The following is a 20320-nucleotide window of genomic DNA, read 5'->3' on the forward strand; positions in this document are numbered from 1 at the left end:
CCCCGTTCATGCTCTGTCTCTCTCTGTCCCAAAAATAAATAAACGTTGAAAAAAAATTTAAAAAAAGATTTGAATGGTTGAAGGGAGAGAATTTAATATCTCCCTATCTATGAGCATGGAGTCTCCTTCCATTTATTTAGGTCTTTAATTTCTCTCAGCAAGGTCTTTGTGGCTTTCATTGTATGCATTTTGTTTTACACACATTTTAAGTTTATCACTATCCTATGCTTTTCATATTCTGTTAAATGTATTGTTAACTTCATTTTCTAATCGTTGCTAGTACGAAACAGATGTTTGTATCTTGTATCAGGAGCTTTGAAGGCTCTGAAGTTTTACCGTAGTTATAAATGAACAGGTGTTATGGATGCTGGCAGAAGGCATGAGAATCCAGGGTCAGAGATAAAGGACAGCTTATTACTCAAAGAAGTAGCAGGAATCAGAGTAGCTGGTTTTGGCTTCCAAGTCCTGATTCCTATAGGGCAAATTGAAGAGTATCAACTGATGCTTGCATGTGCAGTGTGGTATTTTGCAGAAGAGGAAACCCAAGCTTAAGGAACATGATTCTTTTATGGTTAGCAGTAAGCCTGCCTGAACTTTGGCCCCAAGGGAGACATTATCCCTATTATATTGAGTAATAAACCCACCCTTTGCTCCAGAGGGAAATACTATTGCTATCATTCAGGGCTGTTCACTCTACACGTGTGTGTGTGTGTGTATCTCCTTGAAGATAGCCTAGAACAAAGACAGTCAGTGCTCCTTTTTATAAGACAGGCAGAAACATGAGAGACCCAGAAAGAATCCTCTTGTGACATTGCTAAATTCATTGATTAGCCCTAGCAGTGTCGGGTGAGGGATTTCTTTGAATTTTCAGTGTATACAATCATGTTGACTGTGAATAAAGATGATTTTCCTTCTTCTTTTTCAGTATTTCTAATTTTTCTGTTCTAATTGCATTGCCTGGAACCTCCAGTGCAATGTTAACTAAAAGCAGTGAAGGAGGACATTCTTGTTCTCAATCTTAGGAGGACCTACATCACTCTCTCTCTCTCTTTTTACTTTCTTTTTTTAACGTTCATCCATTTTTGAGAGCGAGAGAGAGAGAGAGAGACAGACAGACAGAATATGAAGCTGGCTCCAGGCTCTGAGCTGTCAGCACAGAGCCCAATACAGGGCTCAAACTCATGAACCAGGAGATCATGACCTGAGCCGAAGTCGGACGCCCAACTGACTGAGCCGCCCAGGCGCCCCACTCTTAGTCTTAAGTACAATGTCACTGTAAGTATTTTTTATACTATCCTTTCCCAGATAAGAGTTCCTTTGATTCCTAGTTGCTGAGAGTTTTTCCATGAATGAGGGGTCAATTTTTGTCATGTTTTATACCTCTAGAGAAGATACAATTCTTTTAATTATTAATGTGGCCAACTACATTAAATTTTTTAAACGATGGGGTGCCTGGGTGGCTCAGTCGGTTAAGTGTCTGACTTTGGCTCAGGTCATGATCTTGTGGTTTGTGAGTTCGAGCCCCACGTCAGGCTCTGTGCTGACGGCTCAGAGCCTGGAGCCTGCTCCGGATTCTGTGTCTCCCTCTCTCTTTCTGCCCCTCCCCTGCCCATGCTTTGTCTCTCTCTCTCTTTCTCAAAAATAAATAAACATTAAAAAAATTTTGGGGGGGCACCTGGGTGGCTCAGTCGGGTAAGCATCCGACTTCGGCTCAGGTCATGATCTCACGGTCCGTGGGTTTGAACCCCGTGTCAGGCTCTGTGCTGACAGCTCAGAGCCTGGAGCCTGCTTTGGATTCTGTGTCTCCCTCTCTCTCTGCTCCTCCCCTGCTCATACTCTGTCTCTCTCTGTCTCAAAAATAAATAAAAACATTAAAGAAAAAAATTAAAAAAAAATTTTTTTTAAAATATTAAGCCAAGGTCCTATTCCTGCAATAAGGCCCGCACAGTCATAATGCATCCTCGATTTATATATTGTTGGATTTGGTTCAGTATTAAGAATTTTGCATCTATTTTCGTGAGGAATATTGTGCTATAATTTTCTTTTTAGTATTGCATTGTTGGTCTTGGTATCAGAGTAATACTGACCTCTTAAATGTTTTTGGAAGTGTTCCTTATTTTTCTGAAAGGAAAATTTCCACATTTTGGCTATTGTGAATAATGCTGCTGCAAACACGGGCGTACAAATATCTCTTCAAGAATATGCTTTCAATTCTTTTGAAAACATACCCAGAAGCGGAATTACTGGGCCAGATTTACTTCTATTTTTAATTTTTTGAGGAATCTCCGTATTGTCCACAGTGGCTGCACCATTTCACACTCCCACCCAAAGTGCGCAAGCGTTCCAATTTCTCCTTGCCAACGTTTGTTTTCTGGTTTTTGGATAATTGCCATCCTCTTATTATTGGCATGGTATATACTTTTTCCGATTCTACTTTTAACCTTTTGTCTTTTTATTTAACATGTCTCTTGCAATTACCATATACTTGAACCTTGCTGCTTTGTCCAGTCTGATGATCTTTTAATTGGTCCTTCATGATTACATTTTAATGTGATTATTGATATGGTTGGATTTCAGTCAGCTATCTTGCTGTTTTCTATTGTGCCATATGCTCTTTGTTCATTTTTTCCTTCCTGCCTGTCTTTTTTCAGATTAATTAAGCATTATTTAGGATTATTTTTTATTACCTTTTTTTGGCTTCTTGGTTATAGCTTTTGATTTAAAAGAAATTGTTTGGTATAGAGCAATGCTCTCAGTGAAAAGTTCACAGTTCTTATCATGGTTGGTTTACAAGGACTCATGACCTGAGCCCTGCCTCTATCTCCAACCTTTCACCCCCAACCCCGCAAGCTCCAGCCATGTTAGATTTCTTCCCGTTTATTAATGTTCCACGTTGACCCTGACCTTCAAGGCCCTATCAAACACTTCCATCTGCTTCCACCATTCCACCCTCTCACTATCTAGCTAGGACTTAGCCTTCAGAACTCAGCCATCACTTCCTAAGTGTTCATAGCAATTTTATGCGTGTGTAGGGCTTCCTATGTGGGGCCAACGCATGTGCCGGGGTTGGCAGTGAATCTCCCTGCTGCATGCTTCCATGGCACTGGGTAACCTCTTTCTTAATAGTCGTCATATTTGTATGTCTGCCTTCCCAATCAACCACGCAGGCCCACTGTTAGTTTTGCTCATCATTGTACTCCAGTACTTTGCAGAGATCTGGCACAAAACAGGCATTCGATAAGAGTACTTATCAGAATTAAACAGAATATGACTTAAATGGGGAGAACTGGCTTGTTTTACAGAACATAACACAGAGGACCGAAAAGTCAGGAGAACTGCTTAAGGTCACAAGGGTAGTGGCAAGGCCAAAGAGAAGACCAGAGGTGGAGTGGGCAGAAGACAGCTCAGTCTTTCCAGCCATACTTGTGTTGAGTTAGCCTGCCGATTTCATGAGAAAGATTTTTCCTACTCAAGGCTCTGCGCAGGCTGAGGCCTAGGTAGCTTCACTCACTGCCCAAGCACCGGAACGTCTAGGGTCCACGGCGGAGTTCAACAAATATTCCATGTAACGCCCGTAAACCAAACTCTCACAGGGGAAGGACGTTTTGAGGATGGCCTCACCTTAACCTAGAAAGGCTGTTCCACGGGTGCAAACAGGCAGACATCTGCCAAGTAACCTCCGTGACTCTAACTGCTTCAAAATCGGGAAACTGAGGCCGAGAGGCAGAGGGAAGGGCGTCTCTGCTTCGGCCGCGCCCCGGCGGGGGTCGGCACCGGGAGGGGCGGGGGCGGGGAGGGGGTCCGGGTGCGCCCGCTACACGGAAGCCGGGCGCCGGAGGGCGGGTCCGGGCGGAGGAAGAGGCCCCGGGGCGCACGGCTCCGCCGCGTCAGCGCCCGCCTCCCCAGCGCGGCTCTGGGGCTGCGGTCCCGCCTTGCAGGGCAGCCCTCCACGCGGGCTCGGGGATCGTCCGCAGGCGTCCACGCCTCCGTCTCGCAGCCCCGCGCCGGCTCAAGCGTCCTCGTCCCGGAAGCTCCGCCGTCTCGTCTCGCGAGGCTCCGCCGCCCGCCCAGGCCTCGGCCGTCCCACCGCGGCGTCCGCCCCTGGCGCAACGCGGAGGCCCGGTGGCGCGACGGCCGGAGCCGCGGCCCTGCGCTCCCGCTCGGCCTCCGCCCGCGCCGCCCGTCCGCCGGCCTGCGCTGTCGCGGGGAGCGAGGTGAGCGCCCGGCAGAGCCCGGCCACTTGGGGAGGGGAGGCGCTGCGTGGAGCAATGTTTAACCGCGGGAGCCCCCTGGGGTTCACGGCCGCTGGCCGTCACCCGTCACTTGGCGTGCGGGCTGGCTTCAGGACTGGGAGACTGCGAGGAGCTGTAATAACACTTCACTGAACTGCAGCCATGAGCCAGGCTTTGTTCTAAGCGCTTTATCTGCTTCTAGCCTCGCTGCTGCCCTGCTCGGCAGGTGAGGAAACTGCCTTACAAAGTGGAGGAGCTCACACCCGCTGGCAGGAGGTGACTGCCCTCCCTGGCACATGCGCTTCCCTCCCTCTGGTGTGAAGACCGGCCCCTGGAGCTCTGCCCAGGTGCCTGCCTACACGCGGGAGACCCCCAGGCGTCCTTCCTTTAGTCCCCACCCATCATCCGCTCCAGACCACCAAATAATCTGTCCTTTACCCCAGCTGTCGTCAACCACCACAAGACCCCTGGGACTCCCCAGTCTTTCTGCCTTTTTTTGTTGTTGTTTAAGTTTATTATTTACTTGGGGGGGGGGGCAGAGAGAGAGGGAGACAGAGAATCCCAAGCAGGCTCCACACTGTCGGCCCGGAACCCACCAACCCTGAGATCATGACCTGAGCCAAATCAAGAGTCGGACACTTAACAGACTGAGCCACTCAGGTGCCCCCAGGCTCCTTCTGCTTTAAGTCAGAAAATTTTAACCTGATTTTTGGAAATCGAGGTCAGCAAGGATAGAAAAGGAACGTTGGTGATCCTTAGGCTGCAGAGTGAACTCCCATAAGCTGTACGTTAGAGTCAAGTACAACCCCTGACACTGAATAGATCCTTAACAGAATTTACTTGTTGAAGGCTTTGCCCACATGGTTACAACCAGTAAGGGACACAGGAAGCGGGGAATGTATAAATGTAAAGGAAGGGGCAGATGGAGAATGGGAAGGATCTCGACTCCCAGTTCATTTCCCCTGCTACGAAAAGCCCTCGAACAGGCGCGCTCAGCGCTTTGAAATGCTTTTGTCTTTTTTGCAGATGTTCACTCTGCCTCAGAAGGAATCCAAGGCACCTACCACCTGTCCAGGCCCAGCCTCCACACAGGACCTGGACAGTAACCATGGGGATGGTCTGGAAAGAGAATGCTCTAGAAAACCAGACTGGAAGCTGCCAGAGTTCTGTGGAGTGGGTGATCCTACTGCCACAGCGTCCTCTGACAGCTCCCACCTGTCCTCTAGAGGAAGCATCATTAAATGGTTCTGGGACTCAGCTGAGGAGGGCTACCGGGCCTACCACATGGACGAGTACGATGAGGATAAGAACCCCAGTGTGAGTGAAATCCCTGTTCCTGCTGGAACCCAAGGTGGGATACCCGACCTTGACCACTAGGCAGGCGCCCAGCTTGCTCTTGTCAGGTTGGAGTTACAGTCCTCTGACCTCCAAGAAGGCTTCTGCTGTAGCTCAGAGAGTCCCCGGTTCGTTGTCTGGATCAGAAAACGGCCCGTTAATGATTGAGGGGACCCTAATTTGTGAGGGAGGAATTCAAGAATCATGGAGAGCTCCCCTGTGGATTCTGACCACAGCCCATCGACCATGCAACTTGAGAGCTGGGACACAACTAGAGGTCAGGCTACAGCCGTCTCACTTAGGGGTTGTGTATTCTTGAAATAATTTATTTAATTTCTTCGAACGTCAGTTCCCCTCTAAGTTGAGATGACGATGTCTGTTCTATAGCAGAGTCACAATTAAATATGAGGTATGTTACTAGCACAGCACTACTGAATAGAGCATCCAGTACATGGTAACTGCCATTATTACTATTCTCTGTCCCAATTAACCTGTTTCTGATAATACCTTCAGAGGGCAGAGAGCTGTCACAAATAATCCTGTAATAATCTTTGTTAAGCATCTAATCAGGGGCAGGGCACTAGGTCCAGCGCACACTCAAGGCTTCTAATGAACAGAATATGGGGGTGTCACATCCTGCAAGAATCGGTCATAAAGTCTGTGGCTTCCCTCTTGGGTATTCACGGTGTCTCGTCCTCTCTCTCGGACGGCCTGCCCTGGGGGAAGCCAGCTGCCCTTTCCCGAGGCAGTGCTGTGGGGAATCCCGTGTGGCGAGGGACTGAGGCCTGCCAACAACCGTGTGAACGAGTCTGGAAGTGGATCCTTCCCCCAACAGAAGATCCTTTCTAGATGGGGTTCTGGGTGGGGGGGCTTCCTGGAGGAGATGGCATTTGAATGGAGCTTTAGAAATGGGAAGACGGAACCAGGGAGCTGAGTGAAGGTAGGGCTCGAACAAGGGCAAGGAAGGGTGTTTGGAAGGGCAGGTTCACTCTGGCTTTGCTTTGCTGCCTCCCTATGCTCCTCGGGCCTTCTTTTGGGACCCCTCGGCTCTGTTGACCCTGCCTCTGTATCTCTGTCTCCAGGGCATCATTAACATGGGCACCAGCGAGAACAAACTCTGCTTTGACCTGCTGTCCAGGCGGGTAAGTCCCAGTGCTCCTCTGGGTGGTATCACCAGTTCCCAGGGAACTGTCCTCTCTTGGACTTCCCCCGAATGCTTCCCTGACAAGAGCCTGCTGCTCACCTGAGGTCAGGAAACCCGGGTTCCACATCTGCCTTGGGGGCAACTTTCTCTGTGATCTTGGGCAAGTCACTTCCCTGTTCTGACCCTGCTTCTTGAAGACCTCCTCCCCATACTTGGTGCCTCCTGCTGGCTGGGATCTACTCTGAGTGGGGAGCACTCAGCAAGGTGAGGTCAGTATTTAACACCTGGCTCTGGGGTAAGGAGGACTCTGATTTGTGGCTTTTGCCAATTCCCATAGTGTAAATACTCCCACCGTGGCTGGTTTCAAGGTACGGATGTGACATCCCTGCAGACAACTTGGGAAAAGCGGTGTTAGAGGCACCCATGAGGTAGTGTCCCCACTGTCTAGACACATAGATGGAAGTAACCTCGAGGGCACACATAAAAATGTAGTAACATAGGGGCGCCTGAGTGGCTCAGTCGGTTAAACGTCCGACTTCAGCTCAGGTCATGATCTCGCGGTCCGTGAGTTTGAGCCCCGCGTCGGGCTCTGTGCTGGCAGCTCAGAGCCTGGAGCCTATTTCGGATTCTGTGTCTCCCTCTCTCTCTGACCCTCCCCCGTTCATGCTCTGTCTCTCTGTGTCTCAAAAATAAATAAACGTTAAAAAAAAAATTAAAAAAAAAATGTAGTAACATAACCAGAAACGGTGATGTTTGAGTTATTACCTTGTTTTTTTTTTTAATTTTTTTTTTTTCAACGTTTATTTATTTTTGAGATAGAGACAGAGCATGAACGGGGGAGGGGCAGAGAGAGAGGGAGACACAGAATCGGAAACAGGCTCCAGGCTCTGAGCCATCAGCCCAGAGCCCGACGCGGGGCTCGAACTCACGGACCGCGAGATCGTGACCTGGCTGAAGTCGGACGCTTAACCGACTGCGCCACCCAGGCGCCCCTATTACCTTGGTTTTTAATGCACTTTACTTATTTATAGAGTTATATAATTTAATTTTTTTAAATGACTTTTTTTTTTTTTTAACACAGCTTGTAAAATTCCTGGAAACTTAATTAAGCAGATTTCTTGAGCTGGTATGAGCCCTCTCTAGCAAACCGCTGGAAATACCTGGGAAATGTGTCTCCCAAGGCCACGGAGTCAGAGTTGGGGACTGTAGAGAGAGTGACGTCTAACCCAAAAGAACTTCTTTCCAGAGGTGACAAATCCAACACCTAAGGGAAGAGGAATGTAGGGAATGGGTTCAAAAGGCGCGTTCTCCCTGACGCCAGGTCCCCGCTGCACTGTCCAAAACAAATAAAATGTGAGCCACGTATATAATTGAAACTTTTCTATTAGATAAGTAAAAAGAAACTGGCAGATTCATCTTAATAACATATTTAGCCCATTATATTCAAAAACAGGGCCATTTCAACATGTAATCAATAGAAAAAAATGAGAATATTTTGCATACTGTTTTTTTTTTAATTTTTTTTTTAATTTTTTTTTTTCAACGTTTATTTATTTTTGGGACAGAGAGAGACAGAGTATGAACGGGGGAGGGGCAGAGAGAGAGGGAGACACAGAATCGGAAACAGGCTCCAGGCTCTGAGCCATCAGCCCAGAGCCTGACGCGGGGCTCGAACTCCCGGACCGCGAGATCGTGACCTGGCTGAAGTCGGACGCTTAACCGACTGCGCCACCCAGGCGCCCCTTAAATTTTTTTTTTTTTTTTTTTTTCTAAGAATTTATTTTTTTATTTTTTTTCCAACGTTTTTATTTATTTTTTGGGACAGAGAGAGACAGAGCATGAACGGGGGAGGGGCAGAGAGAGAGGGAGACACAGAATCGGAAACAGGCTCCAGGCTCTGAGCTGTCAGCACAGAGCCCGACGCGGGACTCGAACTCACGGACCGCGAGATCATGACCTGGCTGAAGTCGGACGCTTAACCGACTGAGCCACCCAGGCGCCCCATTGCATACTGTTTTCGTATCAAGACTTCAAAATCCAGCGTGTCTCCATTGAGGCCAGCCACATTCCGCGTGGTCTGTAGGCAGCTGTGGCTGGCGGACTCCATACTGGACAGCCAGCTCTATGGGATCAGGGAGAGGGAAGAGGCTGGAGTTATATACAAGGGGCTGATTGCCCTTTTTCTTCGGGTCCTCCCCCCAAGACCCCTACCTTTCCTTGACATTGTGTATGTGATGCCCTGGGAGTTCCTAACCCAGCACCTGGTCATGGTGGGGATGGTCTAGACACAGCCACACTTTCTGGAGTGTAATGTTGAGCAGAGCCTGCAGGCCGAGTCCCTCCAGAAGTTGGAGCCAACACCGAAGTGATGGCACCCGATTCTGGGACCCCTTCTGTCACCCCAGGGAGAAGCTGAGTAGCGCGATCTCCTGTCACAGCCTCCACAGATCCACCCATCTGGGTTTTTTAGATGGCAGTGTTGTATAAAGAGCACTGGATTAGAAGGCAGACATTCTGGGTTTTGTCTCAGCTCTGCCACTTGCTAGCTCTGTGACCTTGGCTGAGTCACCTCACTTTTTTGAGCCTCAGTTTCCTCATCTGCAGAACGGGCAGGAGAATGCTGTGCCTGTGCTGTGTCACAGTTTCTCTGATGAGCAGACCGAGCCCAGGCTTTAACGGCCCTGGTGCTGTGTGGATGCGGGTCAAGTGCTGGCGGTCACCCTGAGGACGCGTGGCCCTCAGTCCCGCTCTTCCCTCTGTCCCCAGCTGAGTCAGAGCGACATGCTGCGGGTGGAGCCATCTCTGCTGCAGTACCCTGACTGGAGGGGACATCTGTTGTAAGTAGTTGCCACGAGCCAGTGGTTCTCAGTCTGGGCTGGTTTTGCTCCCCAGGGGACAAAGGACATCTGGAGACATTTTTAGTGGTCATCACTGGGTGGGGGGGGGGGGGGCTGTCACTGGCATTTATCAGGTAGAGACAAGAGATGCGGCCAAGCCTCGTACGATGCCGAGGGTAGCCCCCACAACAACTAGCCCGCCCAAAGGTGAGTGGGGCAGGCGGAGGGCCGGTCCTGGGGACCTGGCGATCGCGTGGTCTCCTGGAGCGTCTGCAGGGAACTCGTACCTCTGCCAGTCCCAGCCCAGCTCAGGAGCTCCCAGCTTGGCTTCCCTGGGTCTGAGGCGTGGGGAGGGCCTTCAGGCATGGGGTCTTTGTCCCTGCTTTCTCGGTAGTCTTAGAGGAACCAGAACTAGCACTGGGGGCGAAGGGGGGCTGGCTAAGGCATTTTCCTCCTGGAAAGATGGGAGGTGGTACCCAATACTAATTGGAGTTTGTCCTCGTTGAGCACTTGCTAGGGGCCACCTGCTGTTCTAAGGACTTAGCGGCCAAGCAGGACTGGATTCCAAAGTGCATGTTCTTCTAGTAATTAGGATGGTGGGTCCTGGAGACAGGCCACTGGCATGAGTGTGGAGTCTGCCGCTTACCAGCAAGCGACTGATTTCCTTCAAGCCTCCGTTTCTTTGTCTGTAGAATGGGAATAATAGTAATAGCATCATAGAGTTGTCATGAAGATTAAATGAGTAAAATTCCCCCAAGTAACTCCTGCATCATGTAAATGCTCAATAACTGTTAGCAACAGTAACTATGATGACAGTTATTGTTATAACATTATTATCTGCTAGATTTACATGCAGATAGAGTGTTACTTTTGATATTCCTCCCCTCCCCTACCCCTGGATCCTACCCAATCCAGCTGATCAGGTGGGTTGGGGGTCCTAGAACTACAGAGAAGGCAGGTTTTTATGCCTGTGGGTGGTGGTGGAGTGGGGGGCCCCGAGATGTGGAGACAGCACTGGCCTCACTGCCCTCGTGAGAAAGTGGAGAAGGATAATGGCAGCTATCTGAAGATTCACCAAGGGACCTTTGGGATGGACTGTGGGTTGGGGACCCTCTGACAAGTGTCCGTCTCTCTGTCCAAACTTTAGCCTCCGGGAGGAAGTGGCCAGATTCCTCTCTTTCTACTGCAAGAGCCCTGCACCCCTGAAACCAGAGAATGTGAGTAGCCCCTTCCTCTGCCTTCTGCTCTTCTGTCCACCTCCCCCCATTTTTGACTGGCCAGGGGTAAGGTAGGGCTGGGATCTGCCTTTCACTCAGTTTTGACTTGTTTCCAGGTGGAATTAGGAATACCCCCTCCCCCTTTCCTCCTCACCCTAGATATTTAGGATATAACTGGGATGTAACTTCTGCTCCACTTGGTTCTGTGGTTCCTTGTTGCCTCGACACCTTTGGGCAAGACCCTCTAAGCAACCAGCTCCCTCTTCCTTGCTCTGTTGATCCAGAGCATCGACCAAAGAATAAGCCACACAAATGCGCCTGGCTGTTAGTCAGGCGGGGCCTGTGGCTGCCTCTGGTGACTGTGCTGTGGCAGAGCCCCAGAGGGCCCCGAGGTGGGGCCTGGCCGTCCCTCTCTGCCAGCCTGGATACAGCCATAGGTCCTTGCTTCCACTTGCACAGGTTATTCATCTTTCTTGTGTGGATGTGTCACCCTCAGGTGGTGGTTCTGAACGGCTGTGCCTCTCTCTTCTCTGCTCTGGCCACAGTGCTGTGTGAGGTGGGGGGTAAGTAAACTGTGGGCTGCTCAACACTGGGGGCTGCCCTCCGCCTGCCGTGTCCACAGCCGCCTGTCTTTGCAGGCTACACCGGAATGCTTTGGGCCATAGTAGACCGCTAGATGGCAGGGGGAAAATTAGCACTTTGACAAGATACTGGATGTTGGCAGTTTCAGGGGGGGTCAATTGATGCCAGGGTTCTGGGCTTCTCTCTGCCATGACTTTGGTTTTTCCTGTCGTGTGATGCTATGGCCTCCTTACATGACAGTGTGTCCTAAGGCAGGATGGAAGGGATGAGGTGGTGCCTTGCCTGTGTCTTTTTTATTGGGAGGGTGCAGGACTTTCCCAAAAGAGTCCCAGCAGGGCTCCCCTTATGTCTTACTGGCCAGAACTGACTCTCAAACCCGTTCCTGAAGCAGTCCCTGAAAAACGGGATTAAGAACCACGGTTGGCTTAAGCCAAACATGGTTTATCCTCAGGGGCTGGGGAAAGGCCATCTTTCCTTCCCTCCCACCTTCCTCGGACTTATTGCTGGCCATATCTGGGAAATCTGATGCTCTCTTCGCAAGAAAGTTGGAGTGGCTGTTGAGTAGGCCACCAGCAGTGTCTGAAACAGGAGCCAAAGTCAGATTGAGAACGGGTCACGGTCAGGGGTTATTGTCGCCAGAATAGAGAGACCAGACCTACTCACCATAGCTTAACTGGTAGTGATTATACTGGTAACAATTACTGACCACATACCATGTTGCAGGCACTGGCCTAAGGCTTTACACCTAGTCCGTCATTTAATCCTCAGTACCTCCCTCGGAGGTAGGTTCTGTGTCAGCCCCATTTCACAGATGAGAACATGAAGGCACAGGGGGTTAAGTAACCTGTCAAATTCACACACACACAGAGCTCGTAACCAGGATTCGAACCACAAAAAGAAGATTCATTGCAAGGGTATAATAGGTAATTTCCTACCCATTCTAGAACAGTCAAGAACAGGATTGGTGTCACACTCTCCATCTCTCATTGGGGTATATAGTTCCTCTTCCTCCCCTTTTTATATGCGAGCCTCTCTCCGGATCTTTCTCAGCTCCCGCATGGCCCAGTGTAGCTGCCCCAGCTCCCACTGCACGTGACCTTTCTGTCCAGGTGCTCATTCTCATCTGATGAGCGTCTGTGCTTCCTAGAGCAAAGTCATGAGAGAGAGCACGTGATGGGCTTCTGGCCAGCCAGTGGATGGGCTCGCTTGGGTGCCTTGTTTACCTCCCGTCCACTCCCCGCGGCTGGGGTAGGGAACATGTAGGACGAAGGCTGTCCCTCCCAGAGCTGCGAGTGGGGCAGGCGGGGGGAGGGGAAGGCGGCCTGACCATGTGTCCTCCCCAGAACTGGAGGAATGCCTTTGCTCTGCATTACGATAGACCTTGGCGGTCATCACCAACCACCCCCCGCCCCCATCCACAGCTGGGGTCTTCTGGATGATATCCCCTCCCCAGCATGCCATCTCAGCCTTTGGTTCCAATGTGCCCAGAGGGGGAAAATCCACTCCTCCCGAACCCACTCTATCTCTGGGCAGTTCTGTCTGCTCTCAAGTGTGTCCATTTGTCCAGCCCAGATCACCCTGCAGCTTCAACTCAGTGGATCCCTGTCTTCTTGGAGTGACCCAGCACATTGAGTGCTTTAGAGGGATCCTCTGAGGTTCAGTTTGCTCATCAGTAAAGTTACTGACATTACAGAGTGATAGCGAGGACCAAATGAGCTAACACGCAAGTGCATGTTTAACACAGTTCCCAGCATGTAGTAAGTATTGAGTAAATGTTGGTTATTGATTATCAGCAAAGGGACTGATCTCAGTGGATCCAGTATGAGAGCTTGAGAGTTGAGAGACACAGTGTGCCTCCACTGTTCCCCTGAGGACGTGGAAGTCTGGGAGAGGTGTGGAGCCCGTGGATGGGGGGATTGGGGCATTCGGGCCAGAGAGTGACAGACCCTGGCCCACTCCTGCCCTCAGAGGCGTTCCTGATCCCTGCCCCTTACTATGGAGCCATCACACAGCACGTCTATCTCTATGGCGGCGTCCGACTGGTCTGTGTCTATCTGGACAGTGAGGTAAGAGCTCCTGGGACCCCAGGCAGGACCCACGCCTTCCTATAGATGAAGACTTTTCTCTCTATGAATTTGAGGGTGGACATGGGAAGAAGTCCATGCTGAGGGCTTTGGGGTTATGGCTGCAAGGAAGTGGAGCCTTCTGTTGCCCATGACTGTCCATACCTGGGTTCCCCAGGGGTTCTCCAAGTCCTGGTTTTGAGAGCTCTGGGGTCAATGTAGAAGCCAAGGGCAGCCCCAGGGAGACTACATCAAAATGGTGGGGTGAGGATGGGGCAGAGAAGATCTCAACATGAAAGTTCTTGGACCCCAATCAGAGTATCTCTCGGGCCTCTTCCTAACTAAGAGTGATGAAGTGTCCCTGATGTGATGGGGTGGGGGTTGGTGGCAATGAGGAGAGTGAGCCTATCTGTGTTTTTTTTTCAGAAACTGCTTTGGGGAGGCCAGAGATGACAAGGGTTGGAGAGGCCCCAGAAGTTCAGGTTTAGGGGATCCCTGAATTTGGCTGGTGGCTTTTCTCCATCTTTGTCTAGGTCACTGGGCTGGACACACGCCCCTTCCAGCTCACAGTGGAGAAGCTGGAGATGGCCCTACAAAGAGCTAATTTTGAGGTCTGGAGGTCATATCAAACCCAAGGCTGGGAGTGGGTGGGTCTAAGCAGGACAACAGACTTCCTGTGGCTGATCTCATCCTGGGAGTGGGTTGGCACTCCCTGATGGGGATGGGGCGTCGGGGGGTCAAGTAGGAGCCTGCCCAAGGAGGGTCTTTTCACTGGAGGAAGACCCTGAGACCTCTGTGTACAAAGAGTCAACCAGGGAACTTGATTAACACCCCCGCCTCTACCACCCTATTTTGATTTTGTGGTCAGGTGTGGAACCTAGCCGTCTGTAGTTGAGCAGTCTCCCTGATGATTTGAGGACATGATTCTCCTCTTGCCTTGAGGGGACCTCCTGAAGAAAGGCAGAGACAAGTACTACTCCTGTGGTTCCTTTCTAGTCCGAGGTCATTAACGCTGTACATGTAGGAATTCCAAAAGTGAAAATCCCCACCCGTTATTCTACCAACAAAGGCAACCTTTACCCTTTGGGCATATTTGCCTCTGGGCTTTGTTCTCTGCCTTGTTTCCTTTCCTGGTTGACCCCATGCTACCGACATTAATTCTCTGCCCTTGTTCACTCCACGTTGGGTGGTGAACACATTCCCATCACGTTTCCCTGGGAGCCTGCCCAGCAACCAGCCCCATCTAGTGGGGCCGTGTGGCTCTGGCCTTCAGGAAGAGCTGAGGGTTTCCTGCCCCGCTGATGGTTTCAGGGTGTGAAGGTCAAAGGCCTCATCCTCATCAACCCCCAGAACCCTCTGGGTGACATCTACTCCCCAGGAGAGCTGCGGGACTACTTGGAATTTGCCAAGAGGTGAGGCACCTTGCAGTCCCCCCCACAAAACGTGCCGGCAGGTCAGGAAACTGACGCAGGCTTTGGTACAGGCCCTTCTACCCTGTTCCCTCCACTGTGGGCTGCCACCCGCTTTGGTCCTTCCCCCCCAGTGGGGTGGGGAAGCAGGGATTCGTGGGATGCCGCTTCTCTTTCTTTCTCTCTTGTTACAACAACAGCTGTCATTCAGTGTATAGGCTCTAGGGGCCAGGCACCCTGCTAAGCACTTCATGTGCTGTGTCTCCTGTAATCCTCCCAGTCACCCTATTATCACACTGTCATTATCCCCCGTTTGCTGAGCACAGAGTGGAGCCAGACTCGAATCTGGGTTTGTCTGTACGTAACTGTGTTGCACTTACTCGTGGCCTTCGTGGAGGTGCCCACGGCCTCTCGGCCTCTCCGCCTCTCCCAGACGGTGCTTCGAAAGCCCCACTGCCGTCTGCTTTGTGTGTGCGGCTTCCTGTTTGAAGAAACAGGCACAAGAAGGCTGTCTCTGGAAGAAAGTTTGGTAACCCTGGGCCAGACTGTGGTCCCCTTGGATTTCTGATTCATTGCTTCCCCCACCCCGGGGAACCTATTTGGCCTGCAAACCAAGCTCTCTCCTCCAGGCACAAGCTGCACGTGATGGTGGATGAGGTCTACATGCTGTCCGTGTTTGAGAAGTTGGCGGGGTACCACAGCGTCCTAAGCCTGGAAGGGTGAGGCTGCCCCACCAAATCTGACTCTGCCAGCCCCCCAGTCCCCCACGGTGCCCTGGCCCCTTGTGGCTCGGCCCTCAGGATGTGGCCCAAGTTCATTTCCTCTCACGTCCAGCTAATCCCGCCGTCCTCAGATCCCCTAAGGAGAACATGGGAAGCCAGGCTGCATCATGGGTTTTCACATTGTTCTGTGGGGTTTCTGTAGAGCCCCAAGGAGGGGCCGGGCCATAGGATTCCTGGGGGGGGGGGGGTGGGGAGGGTGGTGCTGCGAGGGTGGGAACTGGCCTTCTTTGCTGTTTTCCAGAGTAGCTCTAGCTTTATCCATTCACTCACTCACTTACCCATTCATTTATCCTTTCATTCATTCATTCATTTACTCAGTCGTTCACTCCCTCACTCATTCACTCACTCTCTCATTCACTTACTCCCTCATTCACTTACTCCCTCCCTCACTCCACTCCCTCCCTCTCTCCCTCACTCCCTCCCTCAGTTGTTTGTTCCCTCACTCCCTCACTTGTTCACTGACTCACTCATTCACTTACTCCCTCACTCACGCATTCCCTCCCTCAGTTGGTCACTCAGCAAATCCTTCTGCAGCCCCAGGCACGTGCCAAGCACTTCCCGCTGTTTGGGCTCTTTCACTGGATTTGGTATAAGCCAAACATTTGTGGCTAAAACAGCTCTGGAGACTCTTAGACCAGATCATCTGTAAAGTCTGCAAATCCGACATTCAGAGATTCTAACGGTTCCTGATACTTGTTCAGACCTGTTGACCCTGTGAAGTCCTTTCCATTGGTTCTCTCGGCTAGTCCTCATGAGGCCAGGTAGACGGTTGTCGCTTCTGTTTGTTTATGGGTTAGGAAAGTGAGACACAGAGAAACAGTGACTTGCCATCTACTCTGTGCCAGACATTGTGCCAGGCGCTGGGATACAACAGTGAGCAGGAAAGGCATAGGCCCCTCTTGGGTGGAACTTCTATTTGTAGCCAGGAAAACGTAAGCAGCTAAATACACAGTGCTTTGATTGTGGCCGTGAGAAGTGCTAAGACGGAGAAGTCTGGGGAGCTGTGAGGGGATCTACTTAGGGTCCTCCATTGGCCCCGCCTACGGGGAGGTGGTCAGAGAAGTGTGTTTGAGGAAGTAGAACTCGAGCTCTGCTCCAGATCGGGGATTGGCAAATGTTTTTTGGATCAGATGGCAAATATTTAAGGCTTTATAGGCCATACGGTCTCTCCCTCAGCTGCCATACAGCATGAATGCAATCATCGACGGTATGCACACGAAGAAGCATGGCTGTGTTCCAGTAAAGCTTTATTTACGGAAACAGGCAGTGGGCTGGGTTTAGCCTGCAGGCTATGTCTGCCGACTCTTGCTCTAAAGGATGTGTAGGAATTGCTGATTCAAGAGATGAGGCCGGAGCTTCACACAAGAATCGGAACCAAATTCGTCCACCCATCTCATTTGTTCAGCCGAACATGTGTGAGCCTTTGTGGTGGATCTGTGTTCCCATGTTCCCACACTGTGCTCTCTGCAGGTTGCCTGACCCCCAGAGGACTCATGTGATGTGGGCGACCAGCAAGGTAGGTTCCTGTATGGCCTCGGGGGTGTCGGGGAGGTGAGAGGGCAGAGAGGTGGGTGGAACCAGCTTCTCGTGTGGCGGGATGGCCACCGGGTGCCTTTCTCCTGCAGGACTTCGGGATGTCTGGGCTCCGCTTCGGCACGCTGTACACAGAGAACCGGGACGTGGCCACTGCGGTGGCTTCCCTCTGCCGCTATCACGGCCTCAGTGGCTTGGTCCAGTACCAGATGGCACAGCTGCTCCGGGACCGTGGTGACTGCCTGGGCCCCGTCACTTGAGACCTGGGGGGAAGGTTGTAGTCAGTCGGGGACTGGCCAGGCATCATGGGTGCTTCTGTCATGAAAAGAATTCAGGGTGGCGTTTGGAAGCCCCAGTGACCTGACTCGGGCACTCCCTGGCTGTGTGGCACCTTCCTTTGCCTCCCCAAACCTCAGTTAGTGTGACTTGTGAATTAGCGATAGCACCTGGCGTAAAGAGGCGCTTGGTCAGCGTGAACCCATTACTATTAGCTGTGAGCACTTAGAAATAGTAGAAGCTACAGAGGGAGAATGGTTCTAAGGCAAGTCTCTCTCTGTGAGCATCTCAGTGTAGACAGCAAAGGTGGTCTGTAATTGCCCCCGTTTATTGAGCCCTGCTAGATGTTCTCAGTGCACCAGCTCATTTGTCCCTCCCCTGAATCCAGGAGCAGATATTCCTGTATCTTCCCTGGTATTTTGTAGATGAGGACAGGAGGACCAGATACCATACACCTGCTGTAGCAGCTAGAATTAAAAAAAAAATAGCGACACCATCAAGTGTCGGCGAGGGTGTGCAGCAGCTGGAACTCTCACGGGCCACCCTGGGAATGCAGGAAGGTGCGGCCACTTTGCAAAGCAATTGGCCGTTGCTTACGAAGTTAAACACATGCTTACCAAATGGCCCAGCGATCCCTCCCCTAGCTCTTTACCCTTACGGTCACCCAAAACCCACTACGTGAATATTTATAGCTGCTTTGTTCACAATCACCCCACACTGGAACCCGCCCCCCCGCAACGTCCTTGTGGGCATGAACAGGGGAACAGACTGTGGCCCATCCGCACAATGGAATACAACTCTGGCATAAAATCCAAGGCAACGCGGGCTGAGCTCAAAGGCATTGTGCTGAGGGAAAGAGGCCAGTCTCAAAAGATGACGTGATGTGTAATTCTACTTATGTGACGTTCTGGAACAGGCAAAAGTAGAGTGACGGAGAACAGGCCAGTGGTTGTGGGGCCATGGGGGAGACTACAAACAGCATGAGGGTGTTCTGTGGGGCGAGGGAACTGTTGGTGTCCTGCTTGGGTGGGGGGGGGGGTGGTTTACACAAATCTGCACATGTGTTAGAACTCATCAAACTGGACACCACGGAAAGTTAATAAAAAAAAGGTGGGGATGGGGGGGTGAAGTTGCTCAAGGCCCCACAAGTTGTCAGCGGACAGGCTGGGACCTGAACCTCAGCCTCTGTGAGTCGGAAGCATTGCTCTGTGAGTGGGCCATCCCTCGGGTAGGATCCACATCCTGAGGGACTTTGTGTCTGCGGGACAGGGAGCTGTCAGGCCAGGTATCTGGATTTCAGATGCTTTGTACTGGATATTGAATATTTCCATCGCCCCCATCATCCAGCTGGAGGAAGGGTCCTGGCCTTTTTGTTGTCACTCCTGGGACAGAGTGAAGGATTGATGAGAGTTTTGTGTTTTGGCCTCTCTTTGTACCCAGACTGGATCAACCAGGTGTACCTACCTGAGAACCATGCCCGGCTCAAGGCCGCCCACACCTATGTCGCAGGAGAGCTCCGGGCCCTGGGGATCCCCTTCCTCGGCCGTGGGGCAGGCTTCTTCATCTGGGTTGACCTGAGGAAGGTAATGCAGGTGGCGGGGCTGGTGCTGCAGGCTGGGAGGGAGTTTAGGCCTCCCTCCAGCAGGTGAGGGGCAGGGCTGTCCCATTTGCATCCTGAGCCCCTTCCCCCCTCCCAGTACCTGCCGGAGGCCACCTTTAAGGAGGAAATGCTGCTTTGGCGCCGCTTTTTGGACAACAAGGTACTGCTGTCCTGCGGCAAAGCCTTCCAGTGTAAAGAGCCTGGCTGGTTCCGTTTGGTCTTCTCGGACAAGGCCCACCGGCTTTGCCTGGGTAAGCGATCCCACCTCCTCACACACCCTTCGGTCTGCCTTCCCTCCTCCGGTCCCCGCTGTGGCTCCAGCAGCCTTAGCTCGTGCGTCCTGCCGCCCAGCTATCGGTGCCAATGCGGCTGTCCCTTCTTCCCAGGGATGCAGAGGGTCCGGCAGGTGCTGGAGGGCAAATCCCAGGTGCCAGATGACCCCGCTTCCTGTCAGAGCCAGGAGTCAGGGAACCAGCGCAGGTGAGCTGGTCGTTGCCTGGTGACCGCAGGACCTGGCAGCCGCCACCAGTCTGACCCATTTGGGGCTGTGAAGACTGGCGGGGGCGAGCCGTTTGCCAGGAGGGTACCTGACTTGGCCTTGGCCCTGAAGAAGAACCATTGCTTGCCTCTCTCAGTGGCGGTGAGACTCCTCCAGCGGTGCTTTGACTCGGCCCCACCCCCTCTATTAAACAAGACTGGGAGAAACTAGAAGCCTCGGTTGTAATTTGCTGAATGGAGGAGTCGTGACTGCTGCTAACCCCAACCCTTAGGACCCACCCCTCCCAGGATGTGAGAACGAAACAACGCGTACCTTCTTTCTTCCTTCTTCTTTGTTGCCAGGGAAACAAGTTAGAGGAGCAACACATATGAGAGAGAATATGCCCCCGAAATAAACAAGAGTGATAATCCCCGAACTGCTAGGTGAAAGGAATTAATTCTGTATGTTCAGATTGTTCTCCCCACGTTAGGATGTGTGGGCCCACAGTACACCTGGGACCTGGGACAGGCCTCTGCTTGGGCCGTGGTGAAGAGGACCCAGTGCTGGTGATCAGGAAGAACTTCTCTCCCTCCTCCTTCCTGGCAGGGAGCTGCCCTCACTGATGATCTCAAACCTGAGTGATCTAGCCATGACTGGGGCGGGGGGGGGGGGGGGGGGGGGGATACGGGCTAGACCTTGAACCAAGGCTTTCCACCCTACGCATGCAAAGGGCCACTCACCCCATCTCCAGGGGTGCTTTAGTCCAGGGCCCAGATGAGCTTTCTGAACTGGTCTTAAAGCTTTGCGCTGAGGACCCTTCTCTGGTGTCTAT

General features: G+C 51.7%; 1 protein-coding gene across 2 annotated transcripts; it reads left to right on the forward strand.

The window, feature by feature from the left end:
* The first annotated feature begins 3839 nt into the window (after positions 1 to 3839).
* On the forward strand, positions 3840 to 19924 carry ACCS (1-aminocyclopropane-1-carboxylate synthase homolog (inactive)). 2 transcript variants are annotated; one of them, XM_045485038.1, is made up of 16 exons: positions 3840 to 4214; positions 5259 to 5549; positions 6650 to 6709; positions 9478 to 9548; positions 10696 to 10765; positions 11262 to 11328; positions 13316 to 13413; positions 13944 to 14021; positions 14722 to 14822; positions 15449 to 15538; positions 17072 to 17117; positions 17227 to 17368; positions 18851 to 18993; positions 19108 to 19261; positions 19397 to 19490; positions 19646 to 19924. In XM_045485038.1, the coding sequence occupies exons 2-16, from the start codon at positions 5259 to 5261 to the stop codon at positions 19674 to 19676; spliced, it is 1536 nt and encodes a 511-aa protein (XP_045340994.1). In that variant the 5' UTR covers positions 3840 to 4214; the 3' UTR covers positions 19677 to 19924. The 2 variants fall into 2 exon arrangements, with proteins under 2 accessions (XP_045340994.1, XP_045340995.1); XM_045485039.1 differs by lacking the exon at positions 3840 to 4214 and adding an exon at positions 4254 to 4458.
* The last annotated feature ends 396 nt before the right edge of the window (positions 19925 to 20320 follow it).

This window comes from Leopardus geoffroyi, chromosome D1, assembly GCF_018350155.1.
Source record: "Leopardus geoffroyi isolate Oge1 chromosome D1, O.geoffroyi_Oge1_pat1.0, whole genome shotgun sequence".
Classification (NCBI taxonomy): Eukaryota; Metazoa; Chordata; class Mammalia; order Carnivora; family Felidae; genus Leopardus; species Leopardus geoffroyi.